Raw genomic sequence first — 24958 nt, 5'->3', positions numbered from 1 at the left:
GTATATGAGAGGTTTTCTGGGAACTGAGTCAATAAAAATAATGGCAGAAATTTTACCACAATGCAACAGGCTGTACCTGAGGATCCAGGTGGGTGTGTCTTCAAACAGCTGAGGTGTAATGATGTTGGTCAGAGATGCTACAGAAGCTGCACAATATGCACTCCTAAGAAGAAAAAACAAAAACATACTGAATTATAATTCTCTTATGACATTTTTACAGAGTTCGAATGCCAGATATAACATCCATACAAACTGTATGTGACAAGTCAGAAGTCCGTTAAAATCAGTGCAACTTTTTTCATAGATTTTTTTAATTTCTTTTTCCAAACACTCATTTTTGATTACTAAGTAACATTCCCACAAACTCTTACTCTAAGTAGGACTTAAAGATTCCTCGTTCTACAGCTACAGTTTCATTTACCCCGACTGTGACTCCACGGTCTTCAGCCTATTAAAAAATGTAAATAAATAACCAAATAAGGAAATAAATGAACAAACAAATTTGGCCATTTCTGCATTTCCACTTGCAAGTCATATCGTCTTCCTCATGTTTAAGGGGAAGACTGTGTGAAGCGCTCATTTCCTCGAGGTTGTTGCACCACTCTGGTGTTGCAAAGATAAAAAACAGAACTTCCACAGAGGCCGGATATACTTCTACTTCTTAAAAGACCAACAGAGTGATGCCTATAAATGACAATCACCTCATTATAATATAGTTCCACATTTGTTTCATATTCTCCTGTGTCCTACTAACAGCCATGATATTGGGCTCCACCAATTACAGGACTGTGATGACTGCTGCATTTGAGTTAAGAGTCAGACTAACATTAGCTATATGTACCTAACCATCTATAACCCCACAACCCACCACAAGGCTTGAAAGGTGCATCAAATTATTTATTTATTTTTTTACCAAACTACAGTTTAATTTGATCATACTGAGAAGCTGTAAAAAGAGAAATGATCAAGTTTTTAGAGTGCCTGGTGGGCAACCACTACTACTACTACCACCACTACTACGACTACTACCACCACTACTACCACCACTATGATGACTACTACCACCACCACTACTACTACTACCACCACTACTACCACTACCACTACTACTACTACCACTACTACTACTACTACTGTGCCTCTTTGGTATGTAGGGCAGCGACACGGGAACTGTGTTGTCCTGCCTGCCCCGGGCCACTTATGAATGGTTCCTATAGTGTCACAAATATTCATCGAGAGTTCCAGTTTGCACCTCATTGTTACAAATGAGAGTGATTGAGGCACTTTGATTGAGATATAATGCAAAATATACACCAAATACGCATTAGTGTTGTCTGAACTCACAGCATGTCTTTTTCCTGGTTCTCTCCCTCAGCCCCAACCAGTCCCAGCAGAAGACTGCCCCTCCCTGAGCCTGGTTTTGCTGGAGGTTTCTTCCTGCTAAAAGGGAGTTTTTCCTTCCCACTGTAGCCAAGTGCTTGCTCACAGGGGGTCGTTTTGACCGTTGGGGTTTTACATAATTATTGTATGGCCTTGCCTTACAATATAAAGCGCCTTGGGGCAACTGTTTGTTGTGATTTGGCGCTATATAAAAAAAATTGATTGATTGATTGATTGAACTCATAGACAGTGTTACATCGCTGTTGGTAAACATTTTTGTACTCCCTTCTCCACTAATGCTCTGACAGAGTGACCTTTGGGTTCTTGGTCACCTCCCTGACTAAGGTCCTTCTCCCCCGATCACTCAGTTTAGCTGGGTGGCCAGCTCTAGGAAGAATCCTGGTGGATCCGAACTTCTTCCATTGTATTCCCTTCTCCACTAATCTAATGACTTAGACACTTTACCTGCATTCTACACGGTCTCAATTCCTTATTTTGACATGGTGGCCTTCAGTGGCCAACTGTAGGGTTACTTTAGATTTAAGGTAGCCTAGGGTTACATGAACGAAAAGCACCTTTAGGTACACAAGGACCCCAGGATTAGCATAAGGTCATTCCAGGGGAGGTCATTTCTCATTAAGCTGCAGTCCCATATTTTGTCTTTGTCTCCTAGAGTTAAATGCAAAACTTTTAGGCATTAAATGAATAATTTTGACACAACATTCCCCAGGTGTGATGGAAGGTCTTCAGTTCCGCCGCCACAGTCCGACTCCTGGTGTTCTTGGGTCGTCTTCACTTCCGTTTCCCCTCTGTTGTCCAGTGAAGGGTCGGCAACTATTCCAGATCATAACTAAGATCCCAGCTTACAGTAACTTTCTGCTGGTGAACATCTTGAGCTTGTTGATTCACTTACTTTAGCAGTGACAGGTCTCTGGGACCCAAGTCTTTGGGACTGAGAAAATCCTGGGAAGAGCTTATGGAGTGATGAAGTCAGTGGACAGAGGTGTTTGGTGATGCAGTCATCTTGTAAGAGAATGATGGTCCAAGTCTTTGGGGTCCAATGCTTTAAGACTATTGCATGGTTGTGAGAAATAGAGGCCAACATGTGACCAAAGGCAATGGCTGGATGTCTGATACTAGATCTTTTCAGAGGAGCACTGGGTGCCGATGGAATGACCTTGTTTCATTTGAACATTTATTTAGGGAGACTTAAGGTACCTTGACACTTGCACTACTGCACAATTTGTCATACCAATGCATCCTGCTTTGGACCCCACACTATATAAAATAATAATTTCAATAATTTAATTTCACTCATTTGCTCTCAATATGTGGCTGATGAAACCATTCTCTCATTGTTCCCAGAATCACAAAGAAATTATCTACAGCTGCAAGTTGTCCTGTGCATGTCTTGCGGTGGAAAACGCATTTGACATCTTGTCTCAAAGGTAATTATTTATAATATATATGTATTGTAATGGATTAGTAAAACAGTTGTATTTTCATTCCTTCTCATGAGTCAGATAATTTTTCTGTAAAGTTATGATTATTACAGATGTAACATCTCGTCATAATCTAATTTCAGGTTCAGATGCCCTGCCCACAATAGGTTGCGCAGTGTTCACAACTAGTTCACACAAGTGGCACGAAATTAATGCGTGCCAGAAACTTTGAATATTTCTAAATTTTCTTTGTGGACTGGCATGAAGCCACGCACAGTTCACAACACTTTACATTAAGTTTACACACTGGCACACAACAGTGCATGCCAGTGCGGGGACCAAATTTGTGCAAGTGTCAAAGTGCCATCATGACAGCATTATGGCCATGTGGTACGCTTATTGGACTAGCATGCAGGTACAGTAGTGCTGAGGAAAAGGATGAAGGAAATGACCACCCAGTTGTGGCAAATAGATGGCTACTTCCAGGAGCTGGGGATGGACTGGATGTCTACCTAAATGGTTGCCAACCACATCCTAGAGTGGTTCTGTAGTAGTACTGCATGGTATAGGCGGTACATGATATAAATGATATAAATTTGGCCTACAATAGAGATTTGGACTCCACCAACCAATCGTGATAACGCAATTTTTACAATCAGCTTTTATTGTGAAAAGAGTCACTCTAAAGTTAACTGCTGACATTAAAATAAATGGTCAGAAAAGTACAATGATAATACTGCAGATAACTGTTGGCGTAAAGAGTTTAAATTTTATGATCTCATTCCTTTTGCATTTGCTAATTAACTGAACCACTATAACAAAATACTTTATTAACCTGAAGATAGAAACTAAGAGGTTCCAGAGGAAAGAAAAAAAATGGCAGCACGAGTGTCATTTTCTGGCAGCTCACCTGACATCCACCTCCCCTCCGACGTGCATCGCAAAAGAGCCGTCCTGCTGCTTCACTGACCACAGGAAATCTAACAGCTTCTCCCTGTGGACGGACAGCACACGTGCACATAAAAGGAGAAGATAGAACAGGAGAATTAACTATTAAAAAATAGCAAAAATGGTGAAGAAAGGTCATAGAAGAGATATGAAAAGAAAATAGTCCTGCGGTATGTGACATAACCTTGTTTTGGTGTACCACCAAAGTTTTTTTGCAGTTCTGAAATCTATAGGGGGTGTCTTTAACCAATCTGGTTAATGCCCCTCTAGCACCCTTGGGCAATTTGCATAATATGCAAATGAAGGCAGCCATTACCAAAATTTCTTTTTTCTGCAGTAATTCAGGTAATATACTAGCTAACAGAATAAAAATGGTGTTTATACCCATGTTTTCAGGGTTTGCGGTACAGATAAACCCATTTCCGAAATGATCAGGTGTTTTGCATATGCAAAATTATGCAAATTAGTACCAACATTATGCAAAATTACTGTTTATTTGTCCATATATACATGAACGTAAATGATATAAACACAATAACAATGCATATATCCAGACTTATTGGGTTTGGTTACAAAAATGCCATTTCTTTGTTAATCTAGTGTTAATTTGCATATGCAAATCATGTAAATGAAGGCATTAATTACCAAAATTTAATTTGTTCATTATGGCAGTTTTATTATACAAGGTAATATAGTAAAAACAGAGTCTATCTACACCTATCCTTTCAAGGATGAGGGATTAAGATAAAGCCATTTCCAAACTGATCACAAGATAATAAATTCAACCACTGCTTCAAATATGTGTTTGCTGAGGGAAAAGTAATTCAGTGTCAAAAGTTACAAGAAAGTTGAATTGGAATTTGTGGTAAATAATGCAGCTCTTTCTACCAGTCTAAGGGCTGAGAATATCATCATCATCATCATTAACATCAGCTTCCTCCGTTTGTTTGTTAAACAGATTCCTACAGACATTTGGCTCACCATGACATGTACAGAAGAATGTACATGGTAGATGAGCAGCTTCACATCCACACTGTGCATTTTGACATGGTTCATCTGATGCACAACCACACCTGATCATTTTCAGAACATATGGTGGTGCTAGTGTAACATCTGAGGGGGTTGTGACAGGTATGAGAGTCTTAGAATGTTCATCCTTACTCCAGCCATACTGTGTAACCTCAATGCTTGGCGGGTGTGGTGATAACGCTGATCTCCAAATTGCAGCCTTAAGGTGAGCCCTGCTGACATTTTGTGCAAATGCTTCCGTTGTGGGTGGAAGGCATTTCAGATCAGGTGCTGATGTCACACGTTTTTTTCGACATCTTTGACCACAATTCCACTCTAACATCAGACATAACTTCCTTGTTTGATCCACAGCACTGTGCCATGAACACTGTAGCCTCTGCAATCACTTCTGCCCGTGGAATATGCAGGTATCCAAGCTTGGTAAGAGAATGTCCTGCCTTCAAGGTTTTCAAAGCTGATCCTTTGCCTATCCCAAACAGTTGGGCTACAGTGTCACAGCCAGACAAGCAATGTATGGCGAGCAAGTTGGCTACTATGTGTGAATGTTCCTTAACAGTTTCTGCAATATCAATGACTGTTCGGTCACTTCCCGTTGCTTCCATTGTAAGGTTGCATGTGAGGTGAAGATCTGCATAATAATAATAATAATAATAATGCAACAGTAAGATGAATACATCTGTATCGTCAGACACAACTGAAATACTTTTAACCCCAGATTGTGCCAGTCTAGCCATCTGCTGCACCATTATCACATCAGCCTCTTCATGAAATGTTTCCAAGTCCGACCTCTCCCAGCACGTCTTTGGTGACTTCAACTGGTTTGGAATCCTTTCCACAAGTTTGTGGGGACCGCACAGCTCCTTCTTCACTAGTTCTGCACAAATGAGATCAATTATCTGAGTTTTATTCTCCACTACAGTGAGAACCACTTTCTGTGGGGGAAGAGGACTTGTCAAGTTGAGGCGATGGCGTCGGCTAGCAGTTTGACATGACCGATTTGATCTTGTGACACTTTTAATACTGTACTCAAAGTAGCGATCAAACACAACATAGACATCTGAAACCTTTGTTTTGTGGATGACAAAGGTACAGAAATTGTCAATGTAATCCTGCACAGTTCCCTTGCAAGGCCAATGTATGCACCAGAGAATAGCACAGCCATCAATGATAGTTACCTCGGCATCATGTACATGATGTGAAGACAGAGTAACTTTAAGTTTCTTTTTCAAAGAGGATTTTCCAGTGGCAGTGCGCATATCGCCAGTGTCTTTAAACATTGAGGTTGGCAATGGTGCAAGTTCATGTCTAAGTACATCTGTGAAATCAATGTCACGAGATTGCTGAATGCCCAACACCCTTGAATATATTAGATTCACATCATAGACATCTTTGCCTCCCACCTATATCAACTTTTTGGTTGTATTCATTGTGACCACCTCCTTTCTAATTGGTCCACTGAATCTGTCGGGCAGAGAATTCTCGAAAGAAACCATCTGTGCTGTTCCTATTTCTAAGGCCTGCTCTACGTTCACAACAGATGGAGCGATAAGTCCAGTCACAATATTGACTATGCCATCTGGATGGTCTGATGAATCCAAAGGATCTATGGACAATTGAAGTTTGTCTTTAATTTTGGCTCGATCCTGGTTATCAGCTCGAATTCGAGACGGATTTACTTCTTTGTGTGTTGTGACTTCTGTCTCCTTGTTACTACTTGTCATCTCGGTAACATCTTCTTCTAACTTCGAGCAGATATGCATTCTGAAAGCCCACTTCTTCAAGACAGATGGTTTCAGTCTAATGCCGATGATGCCCCCAGCGCCATGACCATATCGCATAAATGTACTCTCAATGTACATATCTGACCAAATTGCATTCCACAATCCAGGCTTGTGCCTCATTACGTGATAGCCTTTCATGAAATGGTTCAGAATATCTTTTGGTAATCGTTCCATAGAGCGCAAATAAGTTTCCCCTTCATTATTCCATTATTTAACATCTTAATCCATGGATAACAGATCTTCTGTAATGGCCGACTTCATTTGCATATTATGCAAATTGCCCAAGGGTGCAAGAGGGGCATTACCCAGGATCTTCATATGTTCCACCCAAGGATATCAGAACTGCAAAAAAACTTTGGTGGTACGCCAAAACAAGGTTCACCCAAAAATTCGCATTTCACTGCAGGACTAAAATAGATGGAACAGGGGGAGGAGTCTCAAAAACATCAGCAGGTCAAACATAATAAAGCACCAATGCCAATTCAACAGCTGCTGTGCAACTCTGAGTCATACAATATAACAGGAACCACCACTAAGTCACACACACACACACACACACACACACACACACACACACACACACACACACACACACACACACACACACACACACACACACACACACACACACACACACACACACACACACACACACACACACACACACACACACACACACAGCAAGTTTCAGGCCCATTTGCTGTGCTTAAGATATTTGAAAAACAAAGAAAAAATAAGCAGTGCTAAGAAATACCCCAACCCACCAAAATCTACAATTTCATATTCCCGCCCCCTTACAGGCCAAAACTGATCAATACTTTAACCCTCTGGGCTCCGAGATCATTTTTTGGATAGTTCACTCGCCTGGCATAAATGTTTTATTATTCCTGTTCCTATTCCTATTCATGTTTTGCAATTCATGGTTTGCAGATAATTCACCATTTTCAGCAGATTCACATTTTGGGGGTTAAAGATAACAGAACCTCTACCTTTCTTTGCCAGTTTGCGATGGCTATGATGTCATAACTGTACCTGTTTATGACATTATAAGCCTCTTCTGTACCAATGATACATAGGGCATTGACCGCAGCGTAGGTTGGAGCAAGATGGGCGTGCTGTCCCGGCCCCCCTGCAAAACCTCCTGTTGGGCATTGACAGAGTGCCAGGAACTGACACACACTGCAGACACAAGCCCAGTGTGGGAAAAAAAAGGTTACTTGTGCAGTATTTGTAGTGATGGAGGACAACACTCAGTTAGATGCAGTATATAGCAAACGTAGTAGACATGTGAAAGAGACACTCACTCTGAGGCGACAGCGGCAGGAACAGGCTCCTCTAGTAACTCTAGACTGTGAAGAATCCAAAAGCAAAGCCACGGTCTGCTAGCATCTAGACACTACTTTTCCAGACACACAATAAAAACAAAAGTGACGTGATCAAATGGGCACCAGGTGACATGAGTCCCACGTGAACCTGAGTGAGTAAATCATCCAGCACAAGTGGCACAATGGTGTTTATGAACCACGGCATACGGTGCATTCGGAAAGTATTCACAGCACATACACAAAGGGTGTGAATACTTATGTAAACGTGATTTCTTAGTTTTTTATTTTTAAAAAATTTGCAAATAAAAAAACTCTTTTCATGTTGTCATTATGGGGTGTTGTGAGTAGAAAAAATTAATTTACTAAATTTTGGAATAAGGCTGTAACAACAAAATGTGGAAATAGTGAAAAGCTGTGAATACTTTCCGGATATACTTCAAAGCAGGATGAATTAAAGAAAATGTTTAAAGTCTTCTGTTGTAGCAATTATGACATGACAAATCAAATGAACCCCTCTAGAATATTCTAGAATCACTGGGTTACTGCAAGCTATTTTAGTGATTTGCGTCTTGTTAATGTCAGTGCCCCGTTTGTGCAGCAGCGTGTGTCTCTTCATTGGGAGCAGTCAGGACAGAAGGTTTGCATCTTTGCCTCTGCAGGTTGCTTGACGCTGAGCTCAGCAGTGAAGTTTTGCTCGTCTCAGTTCACACAAATGAGCCATGTTATCATCCATAACTCTTGGTTACATCACGTTTCACATCTGAGTTCACTGTGAATATCATCCAAAGGAGCCATAATGTACGAGTTGATAGAAAATCCAGGCTGCTTAGGGAACTGAAAAAGTGTGCTGTGATGGCCCTGGAGGCATTTCTCAGAGGAACCTGTGACTCACCAAATATGGTTTAGTCAATGGCAATGGTGGAGAGCAGCTCACTCCTGACTCCTGACAAGATGCTCCTCATAGCAGCTGTATGAAGCCGATCCTGCCGCTGGGATGTTTGATACCTCCAGTGCCAGGTTTCTTGTAGCTGATACTCCAGTCACATCCAAATACTGGTGAGATCACAGTAACGGTGAAACCCAGAGGGCAGGCACAGCTCCAGGGATCCATGTACTGGAGCTGAAAGTTAATCATTGTTATCGACTCTGTCAGAGCTACCGATCAGACAGCAATGAAGCCTCAGATGAAGCTTCAATTTTGAAGAGAGCTTAGTGATCATAAACCATTAGAGCACACACATCTCCAGAGGCGTAAAACAGCAGAAACAGGGCAGCAGCAAACAAAACAGTGCGCATGCGATGCAGATGGCTTGCAAACATGGGCACCGTCACTGTGGTTTGAAAATAAGCTTTACTGCTCCTCATAAACGCTGACGTGCACTGGGTGTTGGATGGGGATGTGGAACCCAATGGCTTCACTGCCTTTGTTGCCCAGGAAAAGTTTACTGACCTTCACTTTGTGGATGATACTGTGATCTTTCCAGAATCATTGGATGACCCAGGTGAAGCACTTGAGAAGTTGATTAAAGAGTCAGAGTGCCTAGGTGTGTGATTGTCTTGGATCAAGACTAAGAGCCAGGTTTTTAAAGACTTCCTGGATTCCCTTATCTCAGCAGTGGAATTCACGTCTATAGCTCCTCGGCCTATGAGACTGGGAGACGTCTGGCAAGAGGCAGAGTCATGAGGTTACTCGACAAAGATGTTTGGTGATGCCGATACCTTTGCAGCAGAATGAAGGTCCAAGTATGTAGAGTCCTGGTGCTTCCTGTCTGACTGTATAGTTGTGCAATTTGGACACTAACCCATGACCTAAGGTGACGACTGGATGGCATTGGTACTATAGTACCATCCAGTCATTCTTTCTCAGTGATTAGTACCAAAGCCTTAGATATCACAATAAATGACTCCCATGTTTCATATGGCTGTGGCAGCTACTTTTCAGAGGTGAGGAAGTACTGGTTGCCATCCAGGAACCAAGATGGTACAGTAGTGTGTGTGCAGTGACACACCAGCATATGGTCGCAGATCTGACCTGTAATAAGCTGGTTGGTTGATTCATACTCCAAAAACGTCCAAAGTTCATCATTGTTATTGACATAAATTTTCATTTATGAGTCCATACAGGGGACATTATATCACCCAGTACTTTGTGTATGAATATCTTTGAACCTGTACGCATCACTTTGGGCCATGTTAACATCAGAAAAAAAAAAGTGTACACCACATTTTTGGGGGGTTTTCGAGTAAAGATGTTTATTGTACAAACCAGTGATGCCAGTGACGCCTTAATCAGTAACACGTTACTCTAATCTAAAGGGTTTTTTTCCATAATGAGTAATCTAGCACGTTAATCTGTCTAAATCAGTAATCAGATTAAAGTTACTTGTCCAAGTCACTTTGTGTTACTATTATTTTTGTATTGCAGGTCGATCGCAGCATTAAACTTGGTCCGTGGGCAGGAGGTCAGGGTTCGACTGAACTGCCCAGTTTCAGTGAGCGGCGAGCTTTTCCTCCGCGGTTTTCAGCAGGTGGTGACGATAGCACACCTGCACTGAGCTTCACAAAGATATTTTTACACTCTTCCAACACCACTTTCCCCCTAAAAATCTGAGCTGAGCCGCTCCGTGTGTCCTCGCTAAAAGCAGCTGATCCACGACACGTTAACAACTAACACTTTTTCCCACACAATCACACCTAAACTCTCTTTTTGAGGACAACATGCAAACGCTGATATAACTTTCTTACCTGCCAATCTGGTCATGCTTTCTGCATAAATAAACGTTATCCATTCTTCCTGCTCAAACGCCAAAGCAGGGGCAAATCCAGATGGAACAGGGGTATGGGGCGGAGGACACCCTCCCCCAACACCCCTAGATTAAAGGTCCATTTTGAAGCCTTTTTTTTTTTTACTACTAATACTACTCATAATAATAATAATAATAATTTCAACAACTAAAATGTTTAGAGAAAATTTAAATGTTAGAAAGAATTTAATAGTGACATTTATAAACAATATAGGTTAGAGATTGCAAGTTTTACAGTTACAGTACCATCAACAGTTAAATATGAGGTCAAGAAAGATGTCTATTTTATTTATTTTTTATAAAACAAGTATTTATGTTCACTGAAGTCAAGAAAGGGTGACTATAACATGAGTACTGACAAAACGGTTATCATTTTCACGTTGAGGTGGTGGTGGGGAGGGGGTGTTGTTGGCAGCTGCTGAAAGTAACTAATAATAATAATAACTAGTAATCTAACTTAGTTACTTTTAAAATTGACTAAGTTACTTTTTCAAGGAGTAATCAGTAGTTGGATTACTTTTTGAAAGTAACCATGGCAACACTGGTACAAACCTTCTGTCCTAGAAGAGCAACCCCCCAAATAAAATCACCCAGAGCCCAATATTCTCCTGACATTCATGTTCATGGAATAATCTGCTCTGCACACACTTTTTCTTATTAATAGAAGGGTGATATCTTACCTCGTACGTATGTGACAGCTGACGTAAGCCTTTTTTAAGATACTTATAGTGTTGATCCCGCAACAACACTGGCCTGTGGAGGAAACACAACACTTCAGAAAAATACATAAACAGATTTTAAAATGTGTATGTATGCATGTACACATATTTTTTTGTTTTTATTTTTTACTTTTTTGAAGGAGTACATTCCCATTCAAAAAAATATTGGAAGAACAAAGTCAAACTATTTGTCACTGCTATACACCAAGAATATTTTACTTTAATATAGGTGACGGGTTAATTTCAACTTACTGTCTGGTATTTTCCATCCAGATGTGTTAAACAAGATAGAATAGAGGATATTTCATGTCAACCAAAACCTCTAAAAACTCCTGTACAGGCTCTGAGGCCAGTCGGGCAGGTAGCATGAAGCAGATCAATGTCTACAAGTGTCCAGCAGCATAGAGAGGAGCCCCACACAACATTTTACTTCACAAAGTGTAAATGAGCTTTTTTAAGATTCAACAGTGCACCGATTAAATGTGTTTGTCATGAATTTCAATTTATTTCATTTATATAGCGCCAAATCACAACAAAGTTGCATCAAGGTGCCTCACACAAGTAAGGTCTGACCTTACCAACCCCCAGAGCAAGAACACAGGTGACAGTGGTAAAGAAAAAGTCCCTCTGAGGAAGAAACCTCAAGCAGACCAGACTCAAATGGGTGACCCTCTGCTTGGGCCATACTACAGACATAAATTACAGAACATTTCACAAAATGAAAATACAGGAAATGTTGCTGGTGCACAGGACAGGAGAGTTACACGACCAGACACCACACCAATCTCTGGATGGTTGTGGATGAATGAAATACAGTGGGGAAAATAAGTATTTGACCCCCTGTCAGTTTTCCCACCGACAAAGAATGGAGAGGTCTGTAACTTTTATTGTAGGTACACTTCAACTGTGAGAGACAGAATTAAAAAAATAAAATAAAATAAAAAAAAAAATCCAGTAAATCACACTGTATGATTTTTAAATAATTAATTTGCATTTTATTGCATAAAATACGTATTTGACCCCCTAGAAAAACAGAGCTTAACAATTGGTACAGAAACATTTGTCTGCCATTACTGAGGTCAGACGTTTCCTGTAGTTCTTGACCAAGTTTTCACACACTGCAGCAGGGATTTTGGTCCACTCCTCCATACAGATCTTCTCCAAATCTTTCAGGTTTGGAGTTTCAGCTCCCTCCAAAGATTTTCTATTGAGTTCAGGTTTTGAGACTGGCCAGGCCACTCCAGGACCTTGAAATGCTTCTTACGGAGCCCCTCCTTAGATGCCCTGGCTGTGTGTTTAGCGTCATTGTCATGCTGGAAGACCCAGCCATGACCCATCTTCAATGCTCTTACTGAGGGAAGGAGGTTGTTTGCCAAAATCTCGTAACACATGACCCGATCCATCCTCCCTTCAACACGATGCAGTCGTCCTGTCCCCTTTGCAGAAGAACACCCCCAGAGTATGATGTTTCCACCCCCACGCTTCACGGTTGGGATGGTTTTCTTGGGGTTGTTCTCATCCTCTAAACATGGTAAGTGGAGTTGATTCCAAAAAGCTCTGTTCTGGTCTCATATGACCACATGACCTTCTCCCATGCCTCCTCTGGATCATCCAGATGATCACTGGTGAACTTCAAACGGGCCTGGACATGTGCTGGCTTGAGCAGGGGGACCTTGCTGCCCTGCAGGATTTTAAACCATGACAGCATCATGTGTTACTAATGTAATCTTTGTGACTGTGGTCCCAGCTCTCTTCAGGTCATTGACCAGGTCCTCCTGTGTAGTTCTGAGCTTTCTCAGAATCATCCTTACCCCACAAAGTGAGATCTTGCATGGAATCCCAGACCGAGGGAGATTGACAGTCATCTTGTGTTTCTTCCACTTTCTAATAAATAATCATAACAGTTGTTGTCTTCTACCAAGCTGCTTGCCTGTTGTCCTGTAGTCCATCCCAGCCTTGTGCAGGTCTACAGTTTTGTCCCTAGTGTCCTTAGACAGTTCTTTGGTCTTGGTTATGGTAAACAGGTTGGAGTGTGATTGATTGAGCGTGTGAACTGGTGTGTTTTATACAGGTAACAAGTTCAAACAGGTGCAATTAATACAGGTAAAGAGTGCAGAGTAAGAGGGCTTCTTAAAGAAAAATTAACAGGTCTGTGAGAGCCAAAATTCTTACTGGTTTGTTGGGGGTCAAATACTTATTTTATGCAATTAAAATGCAAATGAATTATTTAAAAATCATACAATGTGATTTTCTGGATTTTTTTTTTTTAGATTCTGTCTCTCTCACAGTTGAAGTGTACCTACGATAAAAAATTACAGACCTCTCCATTCTTTGTAGATGGGAAAACCTGCAAAACTGAGAGGGGGGTCAAATACTTATTTTCCCCACTGTATTTAACTCCCAAAACTAAAAACAGAGTTAAAATAGTGAACAAATGTTGCAGTTCCCCTTTAAACCCGGAGCTGTGGAGTGCAACTATGAACAAACTCCTTTTGGGCTTATTCTGAAAAATGCTCTGGCTGGAATTATGCTGTATTTGGGGAAAACACCCATTAGTAACATGTTAGACAAGAATACATCTACAGTGTGACCCAAGACAAATTTCACCACATTTCTTTCTGTCCATTCCATTTAGACGCTGGATCAAAGTACAATAATAAGATAAACCACAATGTTTATTCTGGCTTTGTGCAGAAAAAAAAATGTTTGGTGAAGAAAACCAACTTTATACAACAGGCAATATCGAGTTTAGCAAAAATGACCGAGGTCATGTCCATTCAGCTATTCATTCTTTCTCAATACCCACTTGTTACAAGATAAGTGTGGTAAACGGGAAATTACAAGATGAGGACATTGTTTCTAAGTCAACAAGTGAATAAACTGGACAAGATGGACTCATTTACACTCCGTTACGTTTTTATAATTTGCCTGTGTACAGCATAACTATGGGTTTAAAATGAAACAATCAAACTGTGGTGAGGTTAGACCTCACTTGTGTGAAGCGCCTTGAGGCAGCTTTGTTGTGATTTGGCGCTGTATAAATGAAATGAATTGAATTGTGGCTGCAGTGCCGACTTTCAGCTTTAATTCAAGGGGTTTAAGAAAAATACTGCAGGAACTATTAAGGAATAATCCTGTTTTAATATGTAGTTCCTACATTTTTACAGCCCTTAAGTAACTGGTCAAAATAAATATCAAGATGACTTAATACAATCCTTGAGTAAGCGTTTTTCAAAACAGAGATTTGTGAAGGAAACCACTATGACACCTATAAAAACCACACAAAATTAACTTTTGTGCAGGAAGGAAAATAATTCCAGTGTGATGTCTTCAAGGGGAGATAACTGGACTTTTCCATACATCACATTTGTCAGTTGTATGTGTGAACCAGCTTGGTGGGCTCTTCATTACAGACGTTAACCACTTTAAATGGATGTTATTCCACGTTGTTGGTTATATTTTTGTTAAAACCTTAAATTAACACTGAAAGTCTCCACTTCCTTCACATCTTGACTGTTTCATTTCAGCTCCACTCCAGTGGTGCGCACAGTCCAAACACTGAAACGGACACTTCAGAGCCACTGTAGGTACTTACTGTAATAAACTGTTTGTTTGCTTGCAAGCACTGATGATTTCTTCGATGCTGGCTTCAACTTTTTTCTAATAGGACAAAAAAAAAAAAAAAAAAAAAAAACATCACAAAAAAACAAATGGTTAACCAGCTTCTGAAAAGTCTCTAAAAACACTGTTATTTGACATTAAAGAACCCAATCTCTCTACTGCAGCCCTTTTACACACATGCATCCATCACTAACTGTTCCTGCTGGTGTTCAGTGACATGTGACAATTTATATATTAAATGAACCGCAGAAGAAGCTGATGTACTGGGAGGAGGCTCCAAGGGGGAAGGAACTGATAAAAACACAGCTTATGTATGATGCATGCATCCAGAAAGTTTTCACGGCGCTTCACTTTTTCCACATTTTGTTATGTTACAGACTTATTTGAAAATGCATGAAATTAAAATTTACCCTGTAACGTGACAACTGAGCAGGACATATGGTGCAAACTATTCCTTTTTAACTCAACCAATAATTTGCATCACGTTTTACAATATTTGGAGCAACTTTCACTTCTGACCCCTGTACACCACCATTCTGTTTTAACCCCATAACATTCAATCATAGATCCCAAACTACACCTTTTTGGAATATTTATGTTCAGACAAATAATATGGTATTACCTTTCAATATGATTGGCACATTTTTAAATTTTGACCCCTGTGTAATTCTTCAGCTGACCGCTACCTGACCACCTATTGAAAATTCAAGTGGATACACAGTTTTTTTTCAAAAGAGCAATGTTTAAGGAGTATTTGTGCCAACTTTGGTGCTTGTATCACCATTTGAAGGATTCCTCTGTAAATATTCTGTTATTTGCTGCTGGGCTACTCAAGGACATTCAAAGAGTTGTCCTGAAGACACTCCTTTGATATCTTGGCTGTGTGCTTAGGGTTTACCGTCCTTGTGAAAGATGAGTTGTCGCCCAAACCACCCACTCCACCAGGTGATTTCACTGATTAACTGATTCCATCTGGTCAAAGCGATGTTAATTAGTGAAATCGCCAGGTAGAGTAGCTGGTTGCAAAGAAATCATGGAACCTCTTGGACCTTTCTAGAATGAGTTGAAGACCTCTGGTCTAGTGGTTAAGCGCTGGGCATCAGACCAGAGCATCCTCAGTTCAAAACCCAGCCAGGCCGGAAAATCACTAAGGGTCCTTGGGCAAGGTCCTTAATCCCCCAGTAGCTCTTGGCGTGTAGTGAGTACCTTGCAAGGCAGCACCCTGACATCAGTATGCGAGTGTCTGTGTGAATGTGAGGCATCATTGTAAATCACTTTGACCTTCTGATGCAGATGGAAAAGCACTATATAAATGCAGTCCAGTTTATTTTTAGAATGAACTCACAAACATAGGAAAGTGTGAAAAGCAGATAAAAATAGAATTTAAAAAACATGACCTATTTAATTATTGTCGTATTTAATCAAGACTTTAATAGACAACTTTAATCTCAAATCTTTGAAATTAGACAACATCATTTGAGAAAGTTAGATAACCTGCAATTTAAGAAAATCTGCTTTTTACAATCTAATTGCGTTTAAGATGTGTAGAACACGTAGAAAGAAATCAAATCAGAATGTTTAATTGTGTAATAATAAGTAGAACTTTTGACTTATGAAATCAAAATTGTGATGCAAAGTAAAAGGGTTGACTTATAACGTGATTTACTGATGATGCATTGTTTTCATGCTGCACTTTGACCTAAAAATCATTCTGACATCCACTAGTTTCAGCTTCCGCTCTCACATGGTGCAGCAGAACTCACCAGCTTTAACCTTCAAAAAGTTACCAGACGTTTTCTATCTTGCTCTCAAACCTCTGACAGACTGCATAAAACAAAACCTGCACCTCTCCCACATCCTTTACCGCAGCACGACTGAATACAGCTCACACTCAACATCGCGGCCACCACGTTCTCAGGAGCTGCACATGTTCAGCAATCAACAAGAAGGAGAATGCAGACAGATGTCTCACTCCCACTTATGTTCCCTGGCCGTGTCAGTGTGGCAGCTCCTTTCAAATGACATTTTAAAGTTTTTTTAGTGCTTGCCCCGTCTGCCAGTGGGGTAGTTGATTTTCTTGCCCCATGTAATCACATCAACTTTACTGTTGAGCCCTATAGTTAGTTTTGTGTACCTCGCTCAAGAAATGAAGTCTGAATGAGTCAAAATGTAATTTTTCACTAACTGACCCTAAGACCTAATTAATATGCAAATAAGGTCACTACTCCCTCAGGTTGGGTATCGAGAACCGGTTCTTTTAGAGAATCGTTATCGATTCGATCCACAGACATCAATAGTTTTTTGCTTAACAATTCCCTTATCAGTCCTTCAGATCGGCTATTGTTTTCGAGGGTGTTTTATCAGGAAAACTACAATTTCTCTACATTGATTACTAGGGTTGTGTATCGAGAATCAGTTCTTTTGGGTATTGTTAAGAAATAATTTGATCCACCGATATCAATAGTGTTTTTGCTTAATGATTGCCTTATCCGTCTTTCAGAGCAGCTGTTTTTGAGGGTGTTTGTCAGGAAAATGATCATTCCTCTACATTGATTACAGACCCTGCAGTGGCTCAGTAATCAAGTGTTTCTGCAGTGCAACTCCACTTTGAAGTATGAACTAATGAAGCAATGCTTTGATCTACTAGCTCGTTAGTTCTTTGATTCACTGCTCTTTAGAAGCGGCAAGTCTGTTTCTTAACTCCTCTCAAAGCCATTAAAATATTGCGAGTCAGTTTTGTGTGGATTAAAGTCACTAACTGAGACTCTCGTCTTGTTGCAGTCAAGAAACGAGAATCATCCTCCGTTCCATTGGCACAGTTCCAAACGCTGCGCCGCTCTCTACCGAGACAGAGTCCAGTTGGAATGAATAACTTCAAAATGAATTGCCGCTTTAAATCAAATGACACCTCTTACAAACGCTGTAAGACAGACAGTAAACTACAATCGACTAAAACGTTTTTTTTTTCCACTCCCAAAATGAGACATCCTGCATTCTTTATAAATTACATCCTGACGTGCAGCGCAGCCAGCTGTAAGAGCTCAGCTCAGACGTATGGACATTCATGCCAAAATGTCTGAAAGGAAATGCTTTTGACAAAAACTACAGATTTTTCTATTTATGTCCAGAGATCAAGGATTCAGTGACCAATTTCATATTTATTTACTTTAAGACTCAATAAAATGTTGTTGACATAGAAAACCTGTAAAGCCTACTTTTAGTACACAGAAAATTCACAAGAGGTATCATTAAGGGAATCGATAAGGAATCCGATCGATATTGATAAAATCTTATCATTGCCCATCCCTACTGCTCCTCCAATGGGGCTACTGATGTTCCAAGTATATTTCATTTGGGCCCAAAGGCCTTGGAGATACGTGAGTCAGATCCTGAGTCAGAAACCTTCCTGACTCAGGATTTCACTTTATAGGCTTTTAAGGATTATGTCAAAACTACTTCATGAATTCACACCAAATTTGCACTACAGATACACATTAGGGCATGAAGACTCCACTGAACTTTGGAGGTGATCTGGATCCGGATTGTGACTCAGGATTTCACTTTATAGGCTTTTAAGTATTACGTCAAAACTGCTGCATGGATTCTCACCAAATCTGCACCACAGATACATATTAAGAAGACTCCACGGAATTGTGGAGGTGATCCGGATCCAGATTGGTGGATATCAGAAATTTCCGACTGCTCTTGTTATCAATACAACCACATAGTTCTTTTCCAGTGCTTCTGCAGCAATCTCCTAAAATTATCATAATTATTATTCCAAATTACTGCTTCAGATTCAGAATACTTTATTAGGCCCAAAAGGGCAATTAATTTCTGCAGTCAATCCATTCATAATAAATAAGATTAATATATATATATATATATATATATATATATATATATATATATAAATACAGCAACTAACCTCCACATTTAAACATCACAACATCAGCACTAGAGCCCGACCGATATTATCGGCCGATATAAGCCCTTTTCAAAGTACTCACTATCGGCCGAAATTTTGCCGATAGAATGCCGATAATTTCTCATAAACAGAACAGTTACTGAAATAATGTTTGTGTCTGCTTGCACGAAGGTTGTTTGAAAGTTTTTTGTTCTTGAAAGTTGTTGAATAGAAAAATAAAGGAGTGTTGTGAAAATTATGTTTCCTTAGTGTTTGTGTTTCTTTCCTCTCACAATTACTTGTCTGCAACTGAAAAGGTTTTTCTACCTGTCATATAACCTATATCTAAGTTGCAGCAACAAGAGGTACAAGATCAGATGTATTTCACAACTCTTTTTAAGGATATGTATTTGATAATTTCACAAAGGTTTAATTCTTGATTGCATTTTTTGAACTTGAAAATTCTTCTCGGTTATAAAGTTAATCAATATGAGGACAAAGCTTCAGCTTTTACCTCATACCATTTTTGTTAAGGGTCCAAAAAAGAACATTTTATTCATTTAAAAATATATATCGGCTGATTTATCGGCTATTGGCAAATTAGCCGATTTATCGATTACTGGCATTTTTTTCATCCAAATATCGTTATCGGCATCGGCCTCAAAATATAATAATATAATATAATATAGCAGAAGGAAAAAAGGAATTTCGCATAAAGTTTTGTCTTTGGTGTGATGATAACACCGACCCGAGGGCATGATTACTATCAAGTTTTTAGCTCTGGGATTTTTAACATTCTAACCGCGTACTTAAACTTAAGATACACAGATATTTAGAAACACAGATTTGTTACACTGGATTGGCTCAAATCCTGCGGATTCACGGAATCTGGTTTATAATCATGACTCTAATCAATAGGTTCGATTGGACTGATCACGTAAGTGACAAACTATGACGTTTGTGTGATTTAACTGAAGATAATCTGATCCTGACCTGATCCACTGAAGTCACGGTCTCCACCCCGTCGTCCACGAACAATTCACTCTCACTAAAGCACCGCAGAGAGGTCAGGGGACTGTCCATGGTACCGTCAGAACCAGTTCTCTGTGCAGACCAAAGAACTCAGAAGATGCTGCTGGTTTATTTTGCTGTTTCACACTTTTATCAACTCCACTGTGGGGTTTTTTTTTTTCCCCCCCCCCTCCTTCTTCACCGCTTCTTCTTCTTCGTTGTCTTTTTCTTCTTCGTTAATCCCAGTAGCTTTAACCGCTATGTGGCGCACTGCTGCCGCTGACGGTGCGGTGATGAACGATCATCTCGTCCTTTCTAATACCTGCACAGCTTCTGCCTCATGTCAGACCTTTATATAAAAAATAATAATAATAATAATAATAGATGTTAACATAATCAATACATTTAACAAATTAGTAAACAGAATTAAACATCTTGATTGTTATTGTACAGCGCAACAAGAGGAGGTCTGGAGGTCTATTTAGGTACCCGAGTGATACTAATAAAGAGAAGCTCAATATATAAATATCTACACATAAAGCAGATTAACGTGCATAAAATGAAAATAATGTAACAGCACGAGTGCAGTCAGTAAAAAAATCCATATTTTTTAAACAGCATTAAAAACAGTAAACCAGCATTGCAATGCATGATGTGATGATGTTATGTGCACATACCTGCACAGTCAGAATGGATACTGAGCTGGATAATCTATATTGCATTATATTTGTAATCTGAAATTGTGTAAATCGTAAATGGACTGCATTTATATAGCGCTTTTCCATCTGCATCAGACGCTCAAAGCGCTTTACAATTATGCCTCACATTCACCCCGATGTCAGGGTGCTGCCATACAAGACGCTCACTACACACCGGGAGCAATAGGGGATTAAAGGCCTTGCCCAAGGGCCCTTAGTGATTTTCCAGTCAGGCGGGGATTTGAACCCATGATCTTCTGGACTCAAGCCCAACACCTTAACCACTAGTGCAGTGTTTTTAAACCTTTTTTGAGTCGCGGCACCCTTTTTATATTTACAAATTCCTGCGGCACACCACCAACTAAAATAATATTATAATGCTATTACCTCTGGTTTTGCGCAAAACCCAATTATCGCAATAGAAAATCGATACAGAAAACATCGCATTTCGAAAATCCTCAAGCATTTTGCGCTCTGATCTCAAGTAGGGCTGTCACGATTAGAAATTTCTGGAGACGATTAATTGTCAGACAAATAATTGCGATTGACGAATATATTTTCTATTTTTTCTCTTTTTTTTCCCCTTCTTTATATTCTACTATTGTAGTATAATTACACAACTCTGGAAGAACGTTTGGCTTCTGTAAGTGGAGAAACTGGGAATAGTGCAACATTTTTATTTTTATCTTCATTTTACATACAGTCCCAACTTTTTCTGATTTGTGGTCGTTTCTGTTGCATTTCTGAAATTGTTTCTCCTCATCAGTCACGTTTTGTGCTTAAACACTACATTAAGCTCAAGACTGAACAAATAAATACCTTTGGAAAATAACAGCTGTTAAAGTTCAGAGTTCTCACCTGCTTTTTGTGATCTGTGCGTCTGAACATTTTTTTTGTGTGTGTATCTCAGTTCATTCATATAATTCTCATTTTTTAAATATGTTTTTAAAGATATTTGACCGTTTATTTCATCTCATGATCTCATAAATTCAGCATACGACGCGCACATGGTGTGAACAGGACGGTAACGGCAGAATCACACCTTTAGAGAAAGTTCAGAGAGAAGTAAAAGCTTCACGTTTTCGTTTTGTTAACATGTTCACTCCATTTAAAATCCTCTCTGCTCCGCGCTCGCTGCGCACTGAACGTGTCGCGCCTGCATTCAGGAATCTCCCTCACCCACCCCCTCCCCTCCCTCACCCCCTCCCTCACCCACCCCCTCCCCTCCCTCACCCCCTCCCTCACCCACCCCCTCCCCTCCCTCACCCCCTCCCTCACCCACCCCCTCCCCTCCCTCACCCCCTCCCCTCCCTCACCCCCTCCCCTCCCCTCCCTCACCCCCTCCTTCACCCACCCCCTCCCCTCCCTCACCCCCTCCCCTCCCCTCCCTGACCCACCCCCTCCCTCGCAGTCTGCAGCCTGTTAACTCCGCGCGCGTGCACACACAGGCACAGACACACACACCGACAGCTCCGCATTTTAGACGGCTTTTGAAGGAGACGGTACTGTTTTAATCGGCCGTCAGCCTCCTTGTTATTGTCCCGCCTTAAGACGAGAGCGAGGCTGCACCACAATGACGTCAGATTCTGAGTCGTTTTATGCTTTGTGGATAAAATAAATAATTCACGGTAATCGCGAATATGAAAAATAATCGCGAATATGAAAAATACCCACGGCACCCCTGACCCCGGTTGAGAATCACTGCACTAGTGATTGTGTGCATGTGTGTATTTGGCCTGGTTCAGAACAGCCACGGCTCTGGGTTTAGAACCTGTGGGTACAAAAGCTTTCTAATGTTTACCTAATGATATCAGTTCAAAGAGGTGATGGCACAGGTGTGTCGGGTCCTCACAGGTGACTGTTGCTTCTTCTGAGGCACCGTGTGATGGAGATATGATCCTCTGTGCGCTGCAGACGACGCGCCGACAACTAACACATGGGCCACACCTTCACCTCACCCTCATGTCAAAGGGAGTCTGGTGTCAATATTTTGGTGACAGGATGAACCCTTCTTCATGAAAAGACAGGAAAAACAAGTGCATAGGCTGCACAAAGCCACGGTGCACAACACTGACAGGTGACACCTTCCTGCAGAAGGATTTTACAGCACAGTGATTATGGCTTTTGACCTTTTGACCCTAAAATCAATAGCCTTCTTGGGATCACCATGCCTAACACGCATATTAAGTTAGTGATAATCAAGCAATTGGAAATAAATTATTGCACTCAAAATATTTTTACAAAGTACTCTCCAGTGACTTTGACCTGTTAAACCTGAAGTCAACAGATTTCTTGGGGTCAATAAACCTAACACACAAACTAAATTTAGTCACAATCGGCAGTTAAAAAAGCAGTTATTGCGCTCACCAAAGTATGTGGCAGTGACCTTGGCTTTTGATCATTTGCCCTCTAAATCAATAGGCTTCTTGTGGTCTCTATCTATAATGTATCAAGTTTGGTGACAATCGGATCAGTACAACGTTAGTAACTGAAATTACTAACAAAAGTTACAAAAGTAAGACTGAAATTATAATCATTCAGATGAAGTAAGAAAAGGAATTGGTAGCAGAGGTTTCTGTTGTCTGCCTGAGAGAACTTTCAGGGTCTGTTTGTGGAAGAACTCCAACATGTGATTTGGTGCGATATAAAAGGTGAATTTGAAATTCACCTTTGAAATAAATTACCAATTAAATAAATTAATTGTATATTGTGTCGATGTCTGCAAGGTCAGACTGTCCTCAAACTCCCTCAACACTGAAGATATGACTATCAGTGTCAACTGAATCCTCAGACTAAAGTTAGTCATAAACCTTCCATATAATCGAACCAGAAACTCAAATGAAAAACAAGAAGCGCTGCAGAACCCACGTGTGTGTCCACTGTCACTTTAAAACTGCTGAACCAATTTCCTTGAACCTTGGTGAGAGGATGCGGACCAAGAAATAAACCGTTAACGTTCTTTTGCATGTTCTTTTTCAACATTTTAATGAATTTCTCAGATAACATAGATTTTGACACGCTACATAAACTTGATTTGTTCTTCATAAAGATCTGTAAAAAATATGTTTTCAGTTTTATAATAAAGGTTAAAATGACTAAATTATTATTTTTTCCATTATTTTCAATATATAATCAGAAGTAACAAAACAAAGCCATGTTATTATTTATTGATCTGATTTAGTTTGACATAATGCATGGATGGAAATATTTTGTCTTATTCTCATGGGTCGGTCAAAATTGTGATTATTGGCTTGACGAAGCCCCGGATAAGTTTTCAGATTTCAAGCTGTGTTCTTACTTTTGGGAATCTGAAAATTGCCAGTGTGCCAAAGTAACATATAGATCCACACCACATCTGCTGTGGTGAGCCTTAGCAAAGAGGGAAGCCAAAATAAATGTGTTTCATCATATTACATTATTACTGATCTATTAATTTGAATAATCCAGTATTTTACTTTGTGTTTCCAGGTTCTGGTGCGCTGGTACTTACTCTGAAAATTAAGGAATGAACAGTTAAGACAACATCCAGTAGTGTTCAGAATAATAGTAGTGCTATGTGACTAAAAAGATTAATCCAGGTTTTGAGTATATTTCTTATTGTTACATGGGAAACAAGGTACCAGTAGATTCAGTAGATTCTCACAAATCCAACAAGACCAAGCATTCATGATATGCACACTCTTAAGGCTATGAAATTGGGCTATTAGTAAAAAAAAAAAAAGTAGAAAAGGGGGTGTTCACAATAATAGTAGTGTGGCATTCAGTCAGTGAGTCCTCAATTTTGTGGAACAAACAGGTGTCAGGTGTCCCCTATTTAAGGATGAAGCCAGCACCTGTTGAACATGCTTTTCTCTTTGAAAGTCTGAGGAAAATGGGACGTTCAAGACATTGTTCAGAAGAACAGCGTAGTTTGATTAAAAAGTTGATTGGAGAGGGGAAAACTTATACGCAGGTGCAAAAAATTATAGGCTGTTCATCTACAAGGATCGCCAATGCTTTAAAATGGACAAAAAAAAAAGAGACGCGCGGAAGAAAATGGAAAACAACCATCAAAATGGATAGAAGAATAACCAGAATGGCAAAGGCTCACCCATTGATCAGCTCCAGGATGATCAAAGACAGTTTGGAGTTACCTGTAAGTGCTGTGACAGTTAGAAGACGCCTGTGTGAAGCTAATTTATTTGCAAGAATCCCCAGCAAAGTCCCTCTGTTAAATAAAAGACATGTGCAGAATAGGTTACAATTTGCCAAAGAACACATCAACTGGCCTAAAGAGAAATGGAGGAATATTTT

The 24958-nt window shown here is 40.1% G+C and overlaps 1 protein-coding gene across 2 annotated transcripts in view; it reads right to left on the bottom strand.

The window, feature by feature from the left end:
- Nucleotides 1–20164, bottom strand: part of fntb (farnesyltransferase, CAAX box, beta) — a 34880-nt gene extending 14716 nt beyond the window's left edge. Inside the window, exons 1-7 of one of the 2 annotated variants that reach the window (XR_004558525.1) lie at nucleotides 19950–20164; nucleotides 15024–15088; nucleotides 11390–11462; nucleotides 7885–7976; nucleotides 7613–7759; nucleotides 3733–3816; nucleotides 77–163 (exon numbers count right to left, since the gene is read on the bottom strand). Coding sequence is in view for 1 of the 2 variants with exons in the window: in XM_034162446.1 (XP_034018337.1) it covers nucleotides 77–163; nucleotides 3733–3816; nucleotides 7613–7759; nucleotides 7885–7976; nucleotides 11390–11462; nucleotides 15024–15088; nucleotides 19950–20039 (638 nt within the window). In the remaining variant the exon portion in view is untranslated. The remainder of the gene's footprint in view (nucleotides 1–76; nucleotides 164–3732; nucleotides 3817–7612; nucleotides 7760–7884; nucleotides 7977–11389; nucleotides 11463–15023; nucleotides 15089–19949) is intronic. The other variant, XM_034162446.1, reaches the window with a different exon arrangement.
- Between the last annotated feature and the right edge of the window lie 4794 nt (nucleotides 20165–24958).

The sequence above is a fragment of the Thalassophryne amazonica genome, chromosome 21, assembly GCF_902500255.1.
Source record: "Thalassophryne amazonica chromosome 21, fThaAma1.1, whole genome shotgun sequence".
Taxonomy (NCBI): domain Eukaryota; kingdom Metazoa; phylum Chordata; class Actinopteri; order Batrachoidiformes; family Batrachoididae; genus Thalassophryne; species Thalassophryne amazonica.
The sequence above is the reverse complement of the archived record's forward strand: the minus strand, read 5'-3'. Positions and strand labels throughout refer to the sequence as shown.